The following is a 22616-nucleotide window of genomic DNA, read 5'->3' as shown; positions in this document are numbered from 1 at the left end:
ATAATAATAAGAAGTAGATAAACAAATAAATGACAAAAGTAACTGATGATATCCTGATGATATCAGGATCTTTTCCAGCCTTTCTACTATATAAAGCTCCCAGAATTTGGTCATTTCTGTTTTGCAACTGTACTCATTGCTTTGGTCAATAAATAATATCAAGCATCTATAGTACAGCTCTGAAGATGTAGAGAGGAAAGATTAAATCCTGACCTCTAGATAGAAAGGCACAACATAAACAAACAGTCACTATGATAAGCACTCCCTATCAGAGTCTCATCAAGGTGCTGCAGACCTGGTGGCAGGGGCCACTTTCCCTCTCCTGGGAAAAACAACAAATGGCTTCCCCAAGCAGTGACAATTGCGATAAGATGTGAAGGATGTGGAGGAAAGTATAAAGTAGAGAAGGGGTCATGGAAGTACTGTATCTTAGATGAGGGAACAGCATGTAAGGTGCACAGAGGACAAGACCATGCAGCACTGATGGGGAGCTGTAAGCCTTCAGCTTGGCTACAGCATGACATGCATGGGGAGCCTGTATGGAAATGGCGAGAGAGGTGCCAAGGCACTCAGGGCACCAGTGTCAGACCTCAAAGGGTCCTTGAATGGCATACCACGGATGTTTGTCTCATATCCTATGGGTATGAGATGGGTAGGGAGATATTGAAGGATTTTAAGTAGGAGGAGACTTAGCCAAATTTTGTTTTAGAAACACCGTGCCAAAATAAGGGATGGTTTATAAAGGATCAATGTCAGAGGCAGGAAGGCTGGGAAAGGAACTGAGAAAGCTGGAGACACAGAGGACTGACCTGTGGCAGTGGCAATACAGCTAGGTGGCAGGAAGAATGGAGAAATGTTTAGGAGGGAGAACTGATGGGACTCAGGGATGAGCAACTGCCTGTGAAGGGGGAAGGAGAGGGAACCTTCCAGGATGACTCCTGGTGCTCATCTGAGTTGGAGTTTCTGGGTCTATGGTGATGTCATGAACTGAGATGACATTGACAGCAAGGAGAGCCAGTTTGGGAGCCATGATGGATTTAGTGTGGGGAATGGATTCTTTGACTTTCTTACCACTGTACCTTCCTTGCTGTTATTAGAATAATAAAGCACTGGAGCTGGAAGGGACCCAGGAATTAATTCATGCCACCTCTGTATTTGACAGAGACCTACCTGTCTGTTCCTCTCTCTTTCTCTAGGTTTTTCCTCCAGACAGCCTTCAGAAATAGTCACCCCCCAAATTCTATCTTTGGCCTCCTCCTTTTCTCTCTTGGCACTCTCTGGATCTATGACTCTATATACACCTCTAGTGTCTGTGGAGGTAACTGAATGAATGTTTCTATTTATGAGGTACAGATTTACCTCCAACATATCTTCTACTCATCCATTTCTTAGTACTCCCACAGCACAGCCTTCTTACCTAAGCTACTATAGTTGTCTCCTGACTGTTCTGCTCACTCTGGTTTTCTAAAAACTGCGCCAGAGATTAGATTCATGCCCTTTTCAAACATCATAGAATGTTCTGGATGTATATGGTTCCTTGTACATAATAGGCCCTCAAAAAGCATTTGACTTTCTTGGAAAAAACTTTTAATGACCCCATTTACATTGCAATTCAAAGATAAGGTAGATGTGGCCTAAAGTTTTGCCATGATTTATGGTGGGTAAAATATCAAGCAGGTTTGAAAGTTGCTTTTTCCTGCAGTGTGATGGGATTAAGTCATCATATCATAGAAACTATTCCAGCCATCTCTCCTCAAACCAAAAAGCATAAGGTATTCATAGATAAAGGCCCTAATGCCAGCATGATCCCTGTTTCCCCACAACACACACACACACATACACACACACACTTGCTTTTACTGCAATACAGGTATCAGAGCCACAGAGATCTCTAGGGACAGCGAAGGGGCTAAACAGGGGCCCCTGGTTCTGGTTGACCATAGAGCAGTTGTGACTGCTCTGGAATAACTGTGTCAAAGGCATGACTCTGATGAGGTTATGTGGACTTCTGCCTCCATTCTCATTAGTTCTAGTCAACTGTATGCAGGACAATTTCAAGAACAATAACAAGTCATAATTTTAAATGTCAGGGTATGGAAGTGGTAAGCTCCAGGAAGTTGAAATTTATGGCCCTGAGTTTTGTTTCCAGTCCCAACTTCATTGTACACTAAGATGGCTGTTAGATCTTTAACCTTTTCTGTCCCAGTTCCTTCATCTGTGAAATGGGGATACAGTTATTAACTGTAAGATCACATGCAAGTTGACTATTAAATGACAATTAATAATCTTTTAAAATAAAATAGGATACTTGCTTGCGGTCTGACTTTTAGAAATTCAAACGTATGCTATTTCATGCATGTATATTTGGCCTTTTTTTCCCTTGCAAAGGGAAAAAAGTTTCCTCACATTTTTTTCAGTCTCTTTTGAACAAAGTGATGAATATTGCTGAGGGCTCGTGGTATCTAGTCCAATATGAACATCTTTCAGGAAGTAAGTCCTGGGCACCTGTCATTTTGGTAATTGATGATGTTTTCACTTCAAGGTGTGGGCCAGAGACTCACAGGGCTCAATGGGAGAAGTAAATGAATTGACTTGACTATATCTCTTGCCCATCACTTCTGATACTGACAAATGTACTTCAATCTTATTAAGAGGGGGTAGCTATATGCATGTATAAATATGTATATATATGTTTGACAATGGTTACGCAATGCCTTTATTTTATTTAGCAAATTAAAATGCTTGGTTTGTCATTTTAATTCTTTGTGAAAATTTGGTCTTCACTAAACTTACCATAAATTATAAATGCCTACACTCAAACAAAGAGTAGTCTACAGTGCCATCAGAGGTCTGTCTCTCTTCGCTTCTTAATTTTGATTTCCAGCTCCCATGGCTTCCAGAAGAGAAAGCATGCAGGGGCACACACATACTGTATTTCAAATGGAGATTTTATGTAAGCTTATTTTTATAGTGATTCCAAGAGTCGCTGCGCTGCTTTTTATCTATGCAAACTGGAAATAAAGTAGGCACCCTGCCAGCTCCCTGACAGCAGGCCAGGCCCGGCCTGCCATGGGTGACTCGCACAATGACATCTAAGGGGTCCAGAAAAGAACCTTGACTAATGGCTTTTGGATTCCTTATGACCTTTGATCCTCAATGACTTAGACCAAAATAAATGACCTAATTTCAAGAAACTACATCTAGCATGTGAACCCTAATGAGTGAGAAAATTTACCTGCTAAGCAATGATTAATAGGTATGCACTACTTATAATAATTCCTTAGATCTTAGCCACACTGGAGGAAATAGACTTTTCAGATACTCGCTTTTGAAAGCAAGTTCACCTTCCTTCCAGGATGCTGTGAAATTTGAGAGTGACAGTGCCCATGGCAAATAAAGTACACAAGGCAGTGGGAATACAAAAGGATCTCCTGGAGTAGACATAAAGTTGGCAAGAAGTGTGAGGCACAAACACAGTTCTCCCTCAAACATATATGTTGTTTTTGCAGTGAGTGATTCTGTTACTTTCTTACTGACAAAGGCTACCTGATCTGCAGAGCCTCTGCAGGTGTCTGGGAGCTAGCACGCCACACATACTGCCCTCACTCTATGATAACTTCCATTGTTGCATATTGTCACCAGAGCACTGAAGCTATAAAGATGTTTCCTTGTGGTGGAGGTGAACCACAACTTTCTGTATCACGGGACCTTCAGAGCTACTTCTCCACCCACCCTGAACACATAAGTGTACTGTCAACGAGCCCAGAAGAAATAGTCTGTCTTTCTGCAGAGTCCTGGGTCTATCAGAAGCTTTCAGAGTACTTGAGGGATCCAATGAAAGTGCTTTGATATTCAAAAGGAACTTCTTATATGCTGAAAAAGCATTGAAAGTTGGCAGAGAAAAAATAAAACATTTTGTCGAACTAATATGATAAAAACAACGGGGTAAGCTTCAAAATCAGGGGGGCAAAATCAAAGTATAAAAATCAAAGATAGAGAAAAACAATCATCTTTCCATTTAAAATCTGTCATCTTGCTTGTGTACCTTAGATCCTTCCTATGCAAGGTGCAGTCTGTGGACCAGCAGCACCAGCAGCACTAGGAGCTTGCTGGAAATGCAGAATCTCAGGCCCCAGCCCTCTGAATCAGAATCTACATTTTTAAAAAAGATCCAGATAATTTAAATATTTAAATGCATGCCGTAGCTTAAGGAGCACTGTTTTTGTTTGTTTGTTTGTTGTTTTTTTGTTTGTTTGTTTTTGAGACAAGGTCTTGTTCTGCTGCCCAGGATGGAGTAGAGTGGAGTGACCTTGGCTCACTGCAACCACCACCTCCGGGGCTCAAGCGATTTTCCTCCTTCAGCCTCTTGAGTAGCTGGGACTACAAGCATGCCCCACCACACCAGGCTAAGTTTTGTATTTTTGCAGAGACAGGGTTTCACTATGTTGCCCAGGCTGGTCTTGAATTCCTGGGCCCAAGCAATCTGCCTGCCCTGGTCTCCCAAACTGCTGGGATTACACGCATGAACCACTGTGCTCAGCCAAGGAGCACTGTTTTTAAAGAAGCAAAAGAATTTTCAATTCTGTAGTAATTTTCATTTTCTAGTTTTCAGGTGATAGGCTTTCATTTTTTAAAGTTACTCGTTATACCTCAGTTAAAGTTCCAAATGTATTCATTGTTAAATCACATGATACAAATTCAGAGAAATGTTGTAAATATTTGCATGAAATATTTGTGTAAAATATTTGTGTGAAAATAAAAAAAAAATTTTAAAGGCTTCTATTTAGAACCTAAATAATCACTGTACTTCCTTTCATTATACCAACCTAGCAATGTTTCCAATGATATGACTTATCACAATATCACCTTTATTTTTTTAATTTTTAAAATTTTATTTATTTATTCATTTTGAGACAGGGTCCCGCTCTGTCGCCCAGGCTGGAGTACAGTGGTGCAATCTTGGCTCACTGAAGCCTCAAACGCCCGGGCTCAAGTGATCCTCCCACCTCCTCCCAAGTAGCTGGGACTACAGACATTAGCTACCACGCCTGGCTAATTTTTTAACTTTTTGTAGAGATGGGGTTTCACCATGTTTTCCAGGCTGGTTTTGAACTCCTGGGCTCAAGCAATCTCCCTTCCTCAGCCTCCCAAAGTTCTGCGACTACAGGCGACAGCCACTGCTCCCAGTCACAATATCACCTTTACATCCTGATTTTCAAACCCCAGAGTCAGGCTGGATCATGCCTGCTTTGTCACGATCAAGGAAAGTAGTTGAGCAATTATTGTCTAAGTTCAGGCAGCACAAGAAGGTAAACAGGACACTTCAAGCCAGCAAAACTCTTTTTCTCTCCAATAAAAGGCACCTTCTCCTCCAATGACCAGGATAATAACTCTAACCCTTCATTTTATTTCGATCATAAGAGCACATTTTGGTCTCTGACACGCAAGTACATTCGGCCTTGCTTTTCTCCTTGCCTTCCCATCTCTGGTAGTCAACAAATCAACATTTTGACTGTATTTAAATTATTTATTTTGAAATTGGTGATGAATTTTTAGAAATGGGAACAATGGGTGGAAAAACTAACATTCTGAGGGGCTACCAATAAGGTCTGCCTTCTCATTCTCAGAGGCTAACACCTACCACTTAGGACATCAGAATAACTCTACCATTCCACATGCTACGACAGTCGACCTACGTGACATGTTACCCATGTTAGTTCAAATGTAAAATACAGCATTTGTAGCCCTGGAGATTAACTGAATTATAATGCCACATTTGAATGCTACTTTACAGATTTTTTCCAAAGGCTCTGAGCATCTACTCCTTAATTAAATTTAATTTGGTTTCCACATAGAGTGCTATTGAGCATATTCACTTCAACATACACGTCAGCTCAAAATACATCATCTTCACCTTCCAACTACAGCGTTATGAAGATGTTTCCTTGTGGGAACATTCAAAACTGATTTATGGTGCTATTGCAACAACTAAGCAACTAATCTTCCAATACAAATGGAACACGTAAGAACAACCTAACTGAAACATATAAATTCCACATATACTTAAAAATATTACTGTCTGTAATTTAATATAGGAGAATGTTTCTAAGCCTACAACCTTGCATGCAGAAGCAGTTTTTCAAGCATTAATACTTAAATGGGTCATAGACACCACATCTGTCATTCTGTCCTGAAGTCTATGAGGCAAAACCAAGACTATGCTGGCCTATTGATTTTTCTAGCATTTGCTTTAATTTACTTAACCATTGAGAAATCCATCAGTACATAAAGGGCAACTGTCCATTACTGCCTCATTTGCAGACATTCTTTCCCCTCGTTTTTGGTAAATATTTCCCTTAAATTGCTATGTGTTTACAGTGTAAAAACGAATTAGGAAAGTGCTCACACCTGTTTCTGTTCAGTAACTGCTGCACCGAGGTATATGTAACGTGCTTAAAGATAGAATAAATATCTAGACATTATTACATCTGTGTGCAAAGGGTGGTAAATTAGATCCTAATTACATTAACAGGGATTCTGCCTCCCAGCTTAAATTTTACATGAGCACTCTGCAAAAATCCAAAAGCTCTGCTGTGGTTTCTTTATGAGCTGGTGATTACAGCTACTTCCTATGCGGTCACTAAATATTCTGTTTACAAATAAATGAAGAAGCTTTGAGCCGACTTGCCAGAGTAATAATCTATTTTTTTCTCCCCCTCCCTCTTCCCAACAAACCCTCGCCACATATGCATGGCAACAGTCAGAAGCCCTGGCTTCATCTAATTACTCCGTCACATAATTTCACAAATTGCCTTGTCACTGGGGAGCCAAGTGCAAAACATGCTCACAGTGGGATTTCAGGCAGCAGCTTTCATTTACTACTCATTCCTTGTTCAATTAAACACGAAAACACCAGTTGTGTGAAAGAAGTCAAAAAGAATGCCTGCCAATGAGCCAGACACGTATATCTCCTATTTACCATTTCATCAAATACATCGTTGGCAACAGGCATCTCCAACAGGAGGATCCCCTCGCCTGGCCCACTGTTGTCTCAATGGAGCTGCCACAATAGAACCATAACCAAAAGGCTAAGAGCAAAGGGGCTTCTCTAAAATGTAAACTTCCTCATCTATCAATACGAAATATGGGCACGTAGTAACAGATTTGATATTCTCAAGCCCCTCCATTCTTTACCCTTTCTGCTCTATGACGTGCCTGCCATGATCCTCACATAAGAACCTGTATTTGTATTAGATGAACGATGCTAAGCCCTTTGAAGGTATAAATAGCATGCCATATTTCTATTCTGGCTAGAAAGAAGGAACCAAATTCCACTAATCTTTAAAAGTTCTCCAACGGAAAGATCATCCATCAAGTTCGTACAGTATTAGGCGTTTTCCTTTTAAGTATTAATGCCTTGCATGTTTCTGAAACACATCAAGATAAATGCTCACCCATCGCATTACGGATGTGGGTGGAAGAAAAATATTGTACAATGGGTGACATTACCAGAGGGAGTGAACCTGAGGTTACACTCCTGGAAGCTGACATTTTTATATCAACAACTAAACACAGCCACTGGTAATTAAAGGTATTGCTTTGCAACTCAGGAGCCAGCAGGGTCAGGTACCGTTTTACATCACAAGCCAGTCCTTTCTGCATGTAGATTTGCCAGCATTATCTGCACAGGGAGAAGGAGACATTAGCAGCAGCTGTCTCTCTGCTTTTACACTGAAAATTCTATTCATACAGACAGGTGGAGTAATTTAAAAGCCAATGTGGTACAATTTCGATGTGACTAATGTCACTGCCTACTAAAATGCCACCATTACCACTGTTTATGGAAACATTACTAAAATTACATTTTATTCATAAGAATTTTAGGGTTCTGGTTATTACTAGCTTTAAAATGATCAGACCTCGGTGTCATACCCCAGAGCGGCGGCTTAATTCTCCTGGCTTTAGCAGCTTTCTTTGCTGAGAAACGACAGTTGGATTGTAGTTTCAAGAGTAATCGGGCTGCATAAGCAGTTTCCTCTATCTCCATAAAGCAAATTAAAGACATAGCTCTTTGGCATCCTGGCCACGTGACAGGCAAGAAAAAAATCTTCAAGGAGCTAAATTCTGTGTTAGAAGGTTTAGTTAGGATTTGCATGAGGAAAGATTCTTCACCTCCCAAAGCACTATCACAGACATTGTTAGTAATAGACATGGATAGAGAATTACGTATTTCTGTAAGGAAGGAGGAGCAGGTAAACAACGTTTAAAATCTGAAATTCCAAAAACGCAAAAATTACCAAGATTGTCACAAAATATCAACAGCTGTAGCTTTCTTTGCCTTTTTTATGGGCCAATATCTGTAGAAAAAGATTCCAGATAGGGAAGGACCGTCCTTGACCCTTAGTTACTAATAACCAGCAGATTGCATTATGAAGTTTTATGCCAAGCCCTCTGGCTCATATTTTTATTCTTTAAAAATACTAATTTGCTAGCTTGTGGAATGAGATTATATCTTTGAACTCCCACAATGCGATTTGATTTGCTGTGTGTTTGAGAGGCAGCGTGGTGGAAAGCACATGGAAATTCAAGTCAGGAGATCCTGGTTCAAGCTCAGCCAGTTCCTCGCTTTTGATCTTGAGAAAAATAATTAACTTCTCTAAACTTCATTTTTGTCATCCTGCCCACTTCACAGGATTGTCTTATGAATCCAGTGTATAGGAAAATATTAAACAATAACGCACCACATACATACGTATTACATTTTTATTTAGCATTATGATAAATTTTTTTCCTTCAGCTGTTAAAAGGATGGAAATAATCCAATGTCAAAATAGCCAAGCAATCAATAGCTGAATTTTTAAAAATATAATAAAAGTCACATTATGCAGACAGGAGAATATTTTATTTTATTTTTTCAATGAATTCATTTTGTGACGTTCTTCCCCCTTGAAGTTGGGAAACTGGCTTTTCTTTAAATAATAGATAAGAATTTTTTCTAAACTTCTATAAACTGCAACAGAAATGACCTTGATCTTTCACAGGATGAGTGTTCATGTTAAAAACAAAACAAAACAAAAAAACTATACCTGCTGGTCTCTGGACATCCCAAAAACTTCCCAGGGTACCAAATTCTCAGGATAATCTGTGCCATGTGGCAAATGAGAGCACCTGGGTACTGCAAGGATGCTAGCAACAAAGTAATTGTAGAAACAGATAAAAACTGACCATAGATGATCAAGAAATGAAATGCAAAGACAGCTACAAGGTTAAATTAATATATATCACCCCATTTTTTAAGATATCATGCCAACAGGACATTTAAATTCAAGCAGTTACCAAGACCTATTTCAGAATATTTCTAAAAACATAAAATGAAGTCATTTCTATCTCATTTAAATACCAACTAATTTAGGATGTTGGCCTTCATCACGTCAAGTTATTTAAGGTCTACCTTTTCTTTAGATAGAGGAATACGTTTCATCTTGGGACCTGTGCTCACTGGGCTATAATTTGCTGAGTGAAGGCATTTTGCAATGGCAAGGAAAAACAAGGACTAAAAAGTCTTTGAAATGTTAGAAGGATGCCTAGCATAACCCTTTCAGCTACACCTTGCTCCTGGAGGCGCTCCATTGGCCCATCAAGAAAAAGATGCCTTATCTGAGTTCTTGAGTGCACTCTCTGGCTCTTGACGCAGTGAAGTGACTATCAAGTCCACAGAGGACAAGTTGCCCACACTCCAGACTCTGCACAAGGATGAGCAAGCATACTGAAGTGAAAGCACTCACACATCAGGAGCAATCATTTTGATGTGGATCTACACAATCCCTATCATTACTGCCTTGGAGCATCAATCAAATATTTTTTTGCTACCACATGACTTTCAGTCTATCAAAGGTAAGCCTGGGTCACGGCCCAGAGTGTTTTGTGAGCTGAGCAACAGACCATTGCAACGTGGTCTCCACTACTTGGTTGCCCTCTGACATGGACCTACATCAGTAGAAGAAGAAAAATTAGAACCTTGGACATGGCTACTTAGGGGATTAAAAGATGTAAAATGGATTAGTTTTCCCTACTAAAATTCATAGATGGCAGAGGTAGAGACATACATGAGCAGACAGTCATACTCACACGTTAGCATGAGAAACAGATATGATGTGGATGTTCCCAGTTAGGTCCTAGGATCCTAAATTCCATGACATGTAGATTTACTTCTACTGGCAAAACCACCAACCAACGAAAACAAAACAATCCAAAACACTGGAATCTTTTATCAAATAAATCCATCTGATTTTCCTGCTGTCAAACCTTCATATTTTAAGGCAAGGTATCTTCACTAGGAATCTTAAACATGGAGAAAGAAAGAACCAAACTTGTATAAAATTCCTAGGGGTTGGATTGAGTTAGTTAAAAAAATATACACACACTCACATGTATACGTGTGGTACTCCAATTTTAATCTGAAAGATAAATTGAGTTGCATGTTCAGTGAGCAAAGTTGATATTTTATCTTTAAAAAATATATCATCACTAATTAAAATAAAAAGAAGACATGATATTGATACACGCTTCCAAGTATAAATGGCTGGCTAGTGTTCAAACAGTTATGTGCATCAGTAACAACTTAACAAATTGTAAAAAGTCCATGGGCACTTTTGTTTTACACATAATCTTTTATTTAATCAGCCCAATTAAGAATATATCAGAAAACTAAACTCTCGTGTATCTGTATATTAACCTTGGAAACAAAAGAAAAATTTTAGAATGATCTGACAAATTGCCAGCCAGACTCTACAAAAGTCTCTTACAGTGAAACAACCATTGGTGAAATGAATAAACCACTTATTTCACTGCACACAAAAATCACACTCATACTCTGAAAGTAACATAGACTCTCAGACAGAGGTCGTGTGCTCAGAAGGGCTATATACCTGGATAAATAGGCAATTTTAAAGTTGGACTTTTGATTTTGCTTTTGATTGTTTTCCCCCATGCCTCCTCATCAACTGACTGTAATTACCCCAGGTCAGAGGTGCATAACTACGAGTGGGGAAGAAAGGCCCAGGCAAGGGGAAGGAGGTACAGAGAAGGCTGGGAGAAAGCTTTGCCAGGTCACTAATGGCCTCTGGGGCAACAACTTGGAGAACAGGCTGATGCTTCTCCTTTGATCTTCTAATTCACAATGATCATTAGTATTAACTCCGATTCTTCTGGGTGAAGAATTCCAGCTGTAGCCTTTTCAGTTTACCTGACCTAAGAAAATTCATCACCCATCCCATTAGGATTTCAATAACCATCTAAGAAAAAGAAAAAGGCAGTTGCCCCAGAATCTGGAAACCACCCGCTTCATTATTAAAACAGAGTTTATATGATGTATCTCACAGAAGAATTAGGGCATTCCAATATTCCCCTCAAGTAATTAAATAATCGACTCCATTTGCCTCCCCAGACCGATGACCCCCACTTGAGTGAAAAATAGTTAGAGTCCTTATCTAGTCAAAGTTGAAATACGCTATCTTCAAAGTAGCAGAGATCTTTTAAAATTCAGATAAAGGATTTTATCATCCAAGCCTGGGTTAGTTTCAGCAAAGCCTAGCTTTGGTCAGAGGTGAAGGTGAATGGCAGTTACATGTAAGGGAAAAGTAGAAACTATGAAAATATTCTTTTGTATGTAAGAGAGCTAATTTTTGATAGGGTACATGGACATCTGCAAGGAAAAACAAATCTTCTCACACCTTCATAACTAGTTTTTAAGGCTCTTAATTTAATGATCTGTCTGCAGATAACACGTAATGAAGAAGAAATCAAAGTTACCTGCTATCTCCACAAACCACCTCCCTTGGCTCAGGCACATGACAATTAAGGTAGATTAGGATTAGTTTGAAGAAGAAACTGCCTTTCTCAAATACTTTGTATTACCCTGATGAACAGTTAGGGCGAGAATGTGAGAATATAGTTGTCCTGCCCCACCACCTTCTCAGAACTCCCCCTAGGAGTTGAACCTATCCTTTCAGGATAGGTTGTTGAAGGATGCTGGCTGGTAAGGCTTAGAATGAATATTCACTGTTCAAACTGGCAGGGTACAGAGGTGGGCAATAGAAAGAGAAATAGAAATGGGAGGAGAGCAGAAAATTCCATCCACTACCTGCCCATGTGCCTACCTATAAGTACTGCTATCTTTTCCTAACTTTGATCAACAGAATGGATTATCCAGATACCAATTAGATGTACTTTTTCATTGTAATAATTCATAGTGTTTAGAGAATAATTCTTCCAAAATGGCAAGGAGAGATATGACACTAAGATGACTCCAACAGATCTTGTTACTAAAAGCGAAACCAATGAAACAACATCTGTCTCTTCTAGAGCATTCAATTCCCAATTCAATTCCATTTACTCCATCCTTAGAGTGGCGGACCCGCAGGGCACTTTTCATCTAATAGTGTTACTATGGAAACGCTATTCTCAACCTGGAAGATTCTACAACCTCTCGCATTGGCTTTATCCACAATGAGAGGAAAGTCTTATAAATCAGAAATCAAGACATAAATTTGGCCACACACACACACGCACACACACACACAAATTTTCCAGGCTAGAAGTGCACACATACACAAAGAAGAAAGAAAGAAAAGAAAAGAAAAAAAAGAAAAGAAAAGAAAAGAAAAGAAAAGAAAGAAGGAAGGAAGGAAGGAAGGAAGGAAGGAAGGAAGGAGAAGGAAGGAAGGAGGGAAGGAAGGATGGAGAGAAAGAAAGAAAGAGAAAGAAAGAAAGAAAGAAAGAAAGAAAGAAAGAAAGAAAGAAAGAAAGAAAGAAAGAAAGAGAAAGAAAGAAAGAAAGAAAGAAAGAAAGAAAGAAAGAAAGAAAGAAAGAAAGAAAGAAAGAAAGAAAGAAAGAGAAAGAAAGAAAGAAAGAAAGAAAGAAAGAAAATGAAACAAAAACACTTGGCACATAAGTGTGTCTAACTTAGAAGCAAAGTTTGTCTCTATAGTAAGGCTTAACCAGATGGAATCCTCAGGATGGTGAATGGATGGGGAGTAGGAGAGAGTGTGGATGAAAATCAGTTCACCGTCAGGATCACCACCCTGACTGGTCAATGCCGGATATTGACCCGTGAATGCTTGCTTCACCTGAATCTGTAAGTATGCTTTCTAACTACCTCCCTTCTCCCTAACTTTCAGTATTCCTGGAAGCACAGGAGCTCCATGCAGGAAAATACAGTCACTGCATATTTTAAATGAGAACCACATTAACTGCTTTTCTATTTAGATTATACTTTAGACTGTAATATAATAGGGTTGGAAAACAAAAAAGAAAAGAGACCCTTGATTTTTATCTTAAACGTGGCATGTATTCTTTTTCTTCATTTTCGCTAAGCCAACACTATGTAGCAAAAGAACTGATAATATGCAAAACACATCCAGCTTAAGCACTATGATGTCACAGACTATGTTTACAGCTGGAATAATGCCTTCAAGAAGGAAAAAGAAATCTTGATATGACATATGCCCCTGAACTGATTGTGAATACACAGTGACTCATACGCAAATATTAAGCACGTTTTAATTGTTTGCAATAATTTATCTTCAGGCAAATGTAAGTATTTCTATTAATAAATGCCTTTATTTTCTTTCTAATTCTCTCTTATTATTTAAATCCTGTCAGTCATTCTTTTCAATTCCAGGGAATAGTTTCTTTTAAGAGACCCTCTCTACTTATCAACTGGCAAAACGCTCAACTAAGTCTAAGCTGGGAATTTACTTCACTGAAATTTCCTCTTACCCCATAATCACCAAAGTTTAAAACTCGTTTCCTTTTCTTTTATTGTTTTCATTATATATAAGTATGTCCAGTTTAGCTTGCTAGAGACTGTGAGCCCAAGAATGAGGCTTTAGTTCTCTCTTTGGAATAGTAAAATGTGCTACTGATTAAATCTACCTGTGGATAACTACAGACTGCCACATTTTTCTTCTCATGTAGCTGGGTTACAAATCCAGAAACTTGGTTTTTGTTCTGTTCTAACACAGAAATGCTTTAAAGCCCTTTCAAGGGCAGATATTTTTTGCTGAATAAACCCAGTGAAAGAATTGATCCATTTATTTTAAAAAGAAATAGCAATTTAGTTTTAAAAAGTGTGGGAGGTTTTCAAATATGTCTTTGGACATTTAAAAAAAGATCAGTTTACAATTTACTAATAAATTGGTATTACTATTGTTTTAATTAGCCAGAATTTCAGTGGCTTTTTTATATCTAGCAAGATTTCAGAAAGGATTTCCTAGATAAGTTGCATTAATCATATAGCAATGATGTGACCATAAAATTTGTACAGTCTTCCTAATGAATTGTGCATCCCTAAATACCTCTCAGAACTTGAAATAAAGTCAGTAAAGAATTAGTACTGAGATGTCAGTGGTTACTTACATTTAGACAAACAACAACAAAACTCTCTTTAGATTCTATAGGTTTTAAAAATAGAATTTATTAAAATTAGCTCCTTACTATAAATATTACTAAGCAGTCTATGCATTCCTTCAAGAAGGATTACAAAACAAGGGTAACGGGTGTTCCTTGTAACTGGAGGTCTATTTGCTCTTGCAATTAGAGAAGAGGGAAGGAATCTTTTTCACTGGGGGAAGGAAAGATGAAAAATTTAAACATACCTCCTAACTTTGCTCTTCAGATGATGTTATAAGAATAATTAGCTGTTTAATGAGGGTTGTCATTAATCAATATTTCTGTATGAGCAGATGGCACTGGAGTGGGTAATAGGGGAGAAATACCCAATGGAAACCACAAGGTAACACCTGTAAACATTCACAGAAAGCTGGGGAAACATGGATGAATGGGCTTTCCCTTCCAGGGCAGTGGCACAGGCCAGCAAAGACCTCAAAACTGAAGACTATTATTCAGGCCTCAAGAAAGCAGACAGTTCATGAATAATTTCGATTACAATTGCCCCAGTAACAAACACATAGTCCATATAAGCAATGCAATGCATGTAAAATCATGAGGGCTGTTAGAAAGTTTATTTTGGTTTTTTGTTTGTCTGTTTGTTTGTTTCAAGAAGATAATGTAGCTCTCTACAAGGGTCTTCACAAGGGTACAACCTAGAAAAAACAGGAAAACTAGTGGCTGCATAAAATAACTTGCTCCTCTCTCTCCTGATTCTGTCTGAACCAATATTTGATTATATTTTCTTCAGGGGCACCTCAGCTTCAAGTAAAACCAAAACTCCTTTGCAGAATGAGATGGGGGCTGAAGAAATCTATTCACTGTTTCTGTTAGTCTAGGAAATAGAAATTGTTTGGTTGTGACTTCAGGGTCAACCTGATTTTGCCCACCATACCAACTCATTCCACAGAGCAAGTTAGCTGGTTAGCTCTGGAGATAAAATATCAGCATCATTGCATCAGCATCATTGTACTGCACCTTTGACCAACTGCCACTTCTTATCTAAATGTCATTCATTCATTTTTCAAGATATGCCCTCAAGACCTGAGTCCTCTTTCCCCCAGTTCATTAGTGATTGATAATCCTCAATGGGGAACTTGCAGGAGTCAGATCTTGAAATACCTACACACATGCAACAGGTGTCAGATAAGTAATGGTGCCTGAATCAGATTTTAGGTAAACCTAATATGATGTTAAAATCAAAACAGCTTGAACAAACTAAATCTTCAACTAATTTCCAGCATAGCCAAGCCCTAAAGTTTACTCAAAAACTGTAGTGTAATCCAGTTACTGTTTGGAATTATGATGGGAGGAAGAGAAGGGAGGAAACTTTTTTTAAATTTAATTTAATTTTTTTTTTTTTTTTAGCTATTCCTGCTGCTCTCAGTTTTTATCTTATTCACGGATGCTGGAAAATCCGGATTAATTCATACCCTTGAGTATTATTAGAGGCACAGCCTCTATCCAGAGGAGCAGAACCAACACGACCTTCAGACATCCCCTGAGTTTGTCTCTCTGTACCCGTAAAACTCACTGAGGAACATGGCTTTGAAAGTGGGCCTGGGTTTGAAGGTAAACAGGCTCTGCACGTGTTTATGACAATGCAGGATTAACTTTAATATTTAAGGAAAAAATGGCTTTAGGAAAAGCAAGCTAAGACAAAAATAGTATCATAAAATATTTTCTCCTGATATTAAAAAACAACCCTCAAGAGTTTTTAACATTTATCCATCTATGTAACTTTGCTACAACCTGTCTAAATTCATTCTTTGTCTCTAATATTGAAATTGCCCTGGCCAACAATTTTGTTGACTTTTAAAATATTATTTTATCCACAAATCTTCATTGTGTCTTCTTCTTTAAATCAGTATGCACTTGCAAAAATATCCACCAAAATATTATTCTTGTAAATATTTTGAACATGAAATTCATTCAGAACAATAACCAAACAAAACAAATCCCCCAGTGGCATAAAGCCCCAAATCTCCAGTTTCTCACATCTCCAGGAGAATTCCTGCAGTGAAAACAGCAATACTTGCACAGACAATATAAACTGTTACTCTGCTTGAAAAGTCACAAGGGACTACACAGGAAGAGCTGACTCTATATTGCTGTTTTCCTTTACAGTTCTAAATACAGGGACAACTTTCACTGTGGAGCTCTGACTTACATGAATGTTTTGTAATGGAAGCCAGTGCATTCAAACCATTTAAAAGCAAATTATGTGATCATCTTGCCATTGCAACATGATTTGAATTTTTGTGGACCATTTGTTATAAAGGTCCACTAAAGCATCAGAAGACATTGAGTCTCTCTTTAGGGTTTGTCTTACTTTCTTCTTGGTAGGAGATGGTTCTGAGCACTTAAGGGTCACATTTAGAAAAGCAACATCATGAATATACATTCTTAAAATCACAAGTGCACATGAACACCTAAAGCTTTTAACTTACGAAAGTTAACAAAATCGCAATCGTTAATTTTAAATAAAATTTCTCATTTGGGGTACGTATCTAAGAAATAAGTGCTAACATTTTTGCAAAAACTGTGGGAACACAGTTATTTATTAAATATTTCAAGTCCAGAGGGATCACTTTTTTCTCATTGTTTTCTATAAAAACTGGTTCATTGTCCATATTTAGTTTACATATGTCATTTAGAATCCACTTACTGTTAGATGCTGGAACAGCCACGCCCTCATGATATTTGTGGCTACTTTGGGAAAGATGCCACGCTTTTTGTGACGCTTTTTGTCCTTATCAGGGTCATCATCGTCACCTGTGCTGGGGGAAGCTACACTGTTGTCCAAGCCATCACCTGCAAACATAGTGAATCAAATTTTGACTGATGCTACCTTGACATGCTTTATTCAAATAGAATGCCTTTGGATATAAACAAAACCAAAAGAGCAAATTTAAATGAGTAATAGTTTCTTTGGTACTGTTTTTTTGTTGTGTTTTGTTTTCCAAAACAAAGAGAAAGAACAAGGCCTAGGCTCAAGAGTAGTCAGGTCTAAAGAACGTCTTTCAAAGAACATTGCCAAAAGTCAAAGGGAACGGAGGGAAATATCCAATCCCCCTGTGACTTTGTTGCTATGGTAATTATTCCAATATGTATAGCTGAGACAGGTTAAGTGTAACTCCTACTGGGGAGTTAAACATGGTGGCAGTCATTAGCAGTGGTGCTATGGCTGCCTGGGCATTCAAATCCCACAGTCACTGACATTGACTTGTGAGAAGATTCATTTAAGATATCAACTATTTCCACAAGTGATCTATCTTAAACTAGTTAAACTAGGATGGGGAAATGTAGGTAATCCATTATATAAGCAGTTTGACGTAGGAATGCTTCAAATAAAATATAATTTTTCTTGTAATAGAGAGAAAGCATCAAGTTTAGTAAGGGAAAAACCCCTGACATAGTTTCTTAATTAAAAAACAATTACTGTGTAAATAAAATAAGGTAATGCTAAATTAACAGTAAATTGGAATTGTATTACACTAATAATTCAGGCAGTTTCTAAAATTCGTGCTAGGTTTAAATTTTTCACACTGAAAAATCACCTGCTAACATATTCCTCTATATTGGATCCTATTTTTCTATTGATTTTTATTATAACATTTACACTCTTTCTTCTAGAAAACATTTTGGCTCTGTGACATAATGAAATTTTTAAAAGTAATATTTCTCTTTTATAATACCATGTTTAACAAGAAAAAAATAAAAATTTAACCTGTATAACTGTTCAAAAAAAGTTACAAGGTACAAATGGAAAGTAGGTATTTTTTTGCCTTAACTTCAAAGTCAAAAAGGAAAACAACAAAGGACAAGACCCATTACACTAAAAAGTAGCTTAGCTCAGTCAACCGTTCTCTTAGAAACCGACAGGTTGATCTGGGCCCAAAAGGAAGAGCTATAGCGGCCAGGCTTAGAAATGAGGTAAAAAAAAACATACCCAAGAACACATTCACTGGTTAAATAAGTCATTGGAGAGACATCTACATGACCCAAAGAACCTGATACTTTGGTCAGACAAGTTTCCTGCACATAGCCTCAGGTTCATTTCCATGGCTTCATGAATTTCTGTATTTCTCATTTCTGTTATTAGGTCCTACATAAAAAAATAATTCTCTAGTTCAATTTCAGTTATTTCTGTCGAATCTATAGTAGGTATGTTGCAACTAATCAACTGTTCTTAACAGCTCCCTCAGCAGACCCATCTCTCTCCTGTGAAAAAAAAGAAAAGTGTCCCTCAATTTTTTTTTTTTTCAATTGCCTTAACTGGTACTGAGATGAAGTTTAGAAAGCTTGTTGGGTGAGGAACAGACTAATTCCAACATTTCTACTATTATTACAGAATATGCTATAAATGCAAAACTTCTGCAAAACTTTTCTGATTCTAAACTTTTATTCATTAAAAATCCATAATTTTATTATATTTAAAACCCATCTGTTTTGTTAAAAGTTTCACAGAATCATAGCTTGTGTTCACGTGGAAAAGATCATGAAAACCTACCACTCCAAAGCCATCACTGTATCAGTGAAGAAAATGCTATGTTCCCTGACTGGGTCAAGGTCATGTACCCTGGCATGGAACTACTGGGGTCTGTGCTGTGCCAGACCCCGGCATCTGTACATCAGCACTCCTTCCACCCAACCAAACTCTTTATTTGCATAACCAAGTATTTTATGAGAGGTCCCCTTGGATTTGCCTAATAAATTCTTTGAAAGTCCAGTATTTAAACAGGCTTTTTATTCAGAGAAGCAATTTACCATATAAAACAACAATTCATTAAAGAAACATGAGAAAAGAAAACAACTCAACAGCATTTAAATTTTCAATGGGCTAATCCACTTTCAATATGCAAAAGGTAACCAAGGAAAGGACACATACGACTTGATCATTGATTAAAAATGAAAAGCTTATAACCTAACAATACTGTTTTCACCACCTCCCCATGATTATTTTCCACCTTTAAAAAAAATAGCCTTTTTATCCACCTCAAACCCCTTCAGATTAATTTAGCAAGCAATGCCTAGTGCCTGCCTAGAAGAGAATTCATTGATAATTTATGGAAATATCTACTATAATCCAGCAGAGATGACTTTTTTCCAGCTTTGTGCATCAATAGATAATCAAGGCCTTAAAGCAACCTTAGCTTCCCATTACCTCAGGCAAAAGAATTCCTGAAAGCGTGCCTTGAGGGCACCTGAATTATATACTCCATTAGGAGAGGAAGGCTTTCTGCATTCCATGTGTAACACTCACCAGAACCTTTCCTGTTTATTTCTGCTGTATGAAAGCAGAAGCATTAGGAACAGAATTTTTTAAGTGAAGACTTATGTAGATACAATGGAGAAACCTTTCAAGCAGGAGCCAGATCACCCCCTTCAGTCCCTGGCAGTGACCTCTCCTGAATAAAAGGTTTCTATTACATCATTAGCTCAAGCCAAAAACAGCCTTGGCTTAATGCACAGTTTGTTCTTCCTACTGTTTTTAGGCAAATACAGCTACTTTACTCCCATCTGGGAGGGAAATTACACTGCTGGGTTGTAATCTAAGACAAGATTTTCATTGGAAGCAAATGCTTTCAATCCAGTGTAAATACTGGTGCATGTTCAGAAAAGCCTAAAACAATAAACCCTGCTCCTTTCCGACACAAGTTAGGGAAATGGAGAAGATGGGGAAGGAGAAGAGCATAATAAAACAGACTATTCTAAAAGCAAACACTTTCATAGATTTTAATAAATTGTTTAACCTCTTCCACTTTCTAAAATTGAAAATTGATCTGGAAATGTCTCAACCTCAGAGGAAAGTCTAAATGGTCAATTGTACCTTTAGCATTTCCATTCACTTCGCAATTTGATATAGTCACCTCATTGTGGTCTCTCGAGAATTTCTTTCCTTTTTTATTTTTGAGATCACTAAACAAACTTGGAGAACCGCCGGCCGACCACACGGCAGCAGGCAGCAGCTCTGAACCACATTTGTAAAATGTCAGCAGTGACTTCATTCCTGGAGCTGACTTCTCCTGCCGCCAAATGAAGGCAAACTGAAAAGGTGGAAATAATCATAAAAATGATGCTAGTCCATAAACAAGCTTACAGCCTCATTAGGATAGCAGTAGGCTCCAGTGGGTGATTTATGCTCGTTTTGCTGATGCTATGAGGAAATGCCATAGGGCGACTTTAGCCAACCGCTAATGGTTTCTGACAGCTTCTTAGCAACTAGTGCAAGCAACGTTGTGGCGTTTGCTAGTGACAGAAACTGAAAATGTCATATTATCTGCCCATGTGTCATGAAGTCCGTGTGGCAATTAACTAGCAGGCCAGTGACTGAGGGGCCAGAGGCTCCTGAAAATGGCCTTTGGCTATGCAGAGGCAGCCGCCGGGGCTGCGCACACACAGGCCGCACATATGCAACATTCTAATGCAGAAATCCACTGCCTGCAACTTCCTGGGCTCTGATGAGACCGGGCCACTCCGATCTCTTTTTTCCCCCTCAGTGAAGTGAAACTCTGGGTTCCTCTCTCTCTAGGCACAGGCTCGGGCATTATCAGAAGACTAAAGCAATCTGCTTTGATATGATTATCCGAATGGCTCCTTAATTGGCAGTACCTGGTTCTGTGCCTCTTGGATGCTGGACTCAAAGGTGCTAGCTACAGTACTTTGCTACTGTCTCACAAATTAGTCTAAAAGGATTTAAGATCACTGGAGCAGACTCATTGCCTGTCAGATTTCAAGGAGCAGAGGAACTCTGCACAGCAACAAGACACTATTTAAAAAACACCAGGTTTCTAACGAGCAGGGGGAGAATCTTGGCCACACTTTTCAGTTTCCGAGCTATCAAAACCATGCACTATATGTCAAACTGTCAAACCTTTCAGCGTGGGCCATTTGCCCTTTCAAATAATATTTAAGAATTGTTTTTACAAAATTTTATAGGCCATGGTCTAGTGAAAGAGGCCAACCAACAAAGAAAGGAATTTGTACTACAATTCGTCTACGGACAATTTCTTGTGAGACCTGGGCCTGTCCCTACGGAGCAAGGCAGGTGACCTGTGGCAGCTCCCAGGCTGTCAGAGAGCTCAGATTTCAAACACGCTCAACTCAAACATCCCGAGTCGCCTATTTAAGCATGCCCAGGCATTTAGACTGTGCTATCTCGTGCCTTTCAAGGCAGGATAAAGCAGCATTTATCGTATTCAGGCCATTCAATGGGTCAGACTGACCGTGTCAGCAGGGGCTCCTCTCCGGCAGGTCAAAGCCTTGCTCCCATTTTTTCTCTCTCTACTAACTCCTTCTGTCCTCTCAGGACTGCTGTTCCCCTAAACCTACTCAGAGTGAGACAACAAAACCCAAAGCAGCTCCTAAGATTTACATCACAACTGATCAGTACTTCCTGTGTCAGTGGGCCATCAGGTAAAAATAAAATGGGTTGTCTGTTAGAGGGTTCTTTATGTCACAGGAGCAAAACTCCTAATTAAGGAGATGAACTTTCGACTGCCAGGGCAAATGAACGTGTAAGGTTGCGGACCCCCTTGTTTTTCTAGGAGCCATGCTGGAAGCCACAGTGACTTCAAGATCATTTTCATTTACAATATTATATTGAGACTCCGTAGTTTTGGGCCATATCCTCTCTTTAAACTTTACTTTTCTCTTCTTCCAGTGTTGAGGAATAGTGTTTAATCCCAAAATGTACCTAGACTCAAAAATCAGGCCATTTATAGTTGTATCTTTTGATACTGAGTAAATTCCGTTGTGCCTTGAAAGTTTTCCAAATGGTCCATTCAAAAGTATGCTTATGAATGTATAGCTCCTGTTGTAAGGTGGCTACATTTTCATGCAAATAGGATATTGTTGCATGATCTGATTGTCAGCAGAAAGAAAGCTCAACATGAAGGTTTCTTTTTTCTCTTGCATGTTTCTCCCATAGAGTATCTATATGAGGGAAAATGGCATCTCACCCCTTAAAAAGTGTGTAGAACATCCCTGCCTTGCTCGTGGCAGCTGACACAAACATCCCATCAATATGGAAAGGCTGGGTTTCCTTTATAGTGGCCTATTTGGGTGTGCCTGATGTCCAGGGTTATTAGGAAAAATGTAACAACTACCCCAAACCTATTTCTTCAGGACATGGTTGAGTCTAGGTAGCCAGAATTCAGGTGGGA

At 38.6% G+C, this 22616-nt stretch overlaps 1 protein-coding gene and 1 long non-coding RNA gene across 3 annotated transcripts in view; one reads left to right on the top strand and one right to left on the bottom strand.

Moving 5' to 3' along the window:
* The window catches only part of LOC105465166 (Meis homeobox 1), a 138904-nt gene that overhangs the window by 44287 nt on the left and 72001 nt on the right, over window positions 1-22616 (bottom strand). Inside the window, exon 8 of the mRNA XM_011713440.3 lies at window positions 17117-17262. Coding sequence (XP_011711742.2) covers window positions 17117-17262 — 146 coding nt within the window. The remainder of the gene's footprint in view (window positions 1-17116; window positions 17263-22616) is intronic.
* The window catches only part of LOC139357883 (uncharacterized), a 32377-nt gene continuing 23239 nt past the window's right edge, over window positions 13479-22616 (top strand). For both annotated transcript variants that reach the window (XR_011611830.1, XR_011611829.1), the window contains exons 1-2: window positions 13479-13593; window positions 15817-16020. This is a non-coding gene — a long non-coding RNA (uncharacterized lncRNA). The remainder of the gene's footprint in view (window positions 13594-15816; window positions 16021-22616) is intronic.

Source organism: Macaca nemestrina, chromosome 13, assembly GCF_043159975.1.
Source record: "Macaca nemestrina isolate mMacNem1 chromosome 13, mMacNem.hap1, whole genome shotgun sequence".
In the NCBI taxonomy this organism is placed as follows: Eukaryota; Metazoa; Chordata; class Mammalia; order Primates; family Cercopithecidae; genus Macaca; species Macaca nemestrina.
This window is presented reverse-complemented; position numbering and strand designations above follow the sequence as displayed.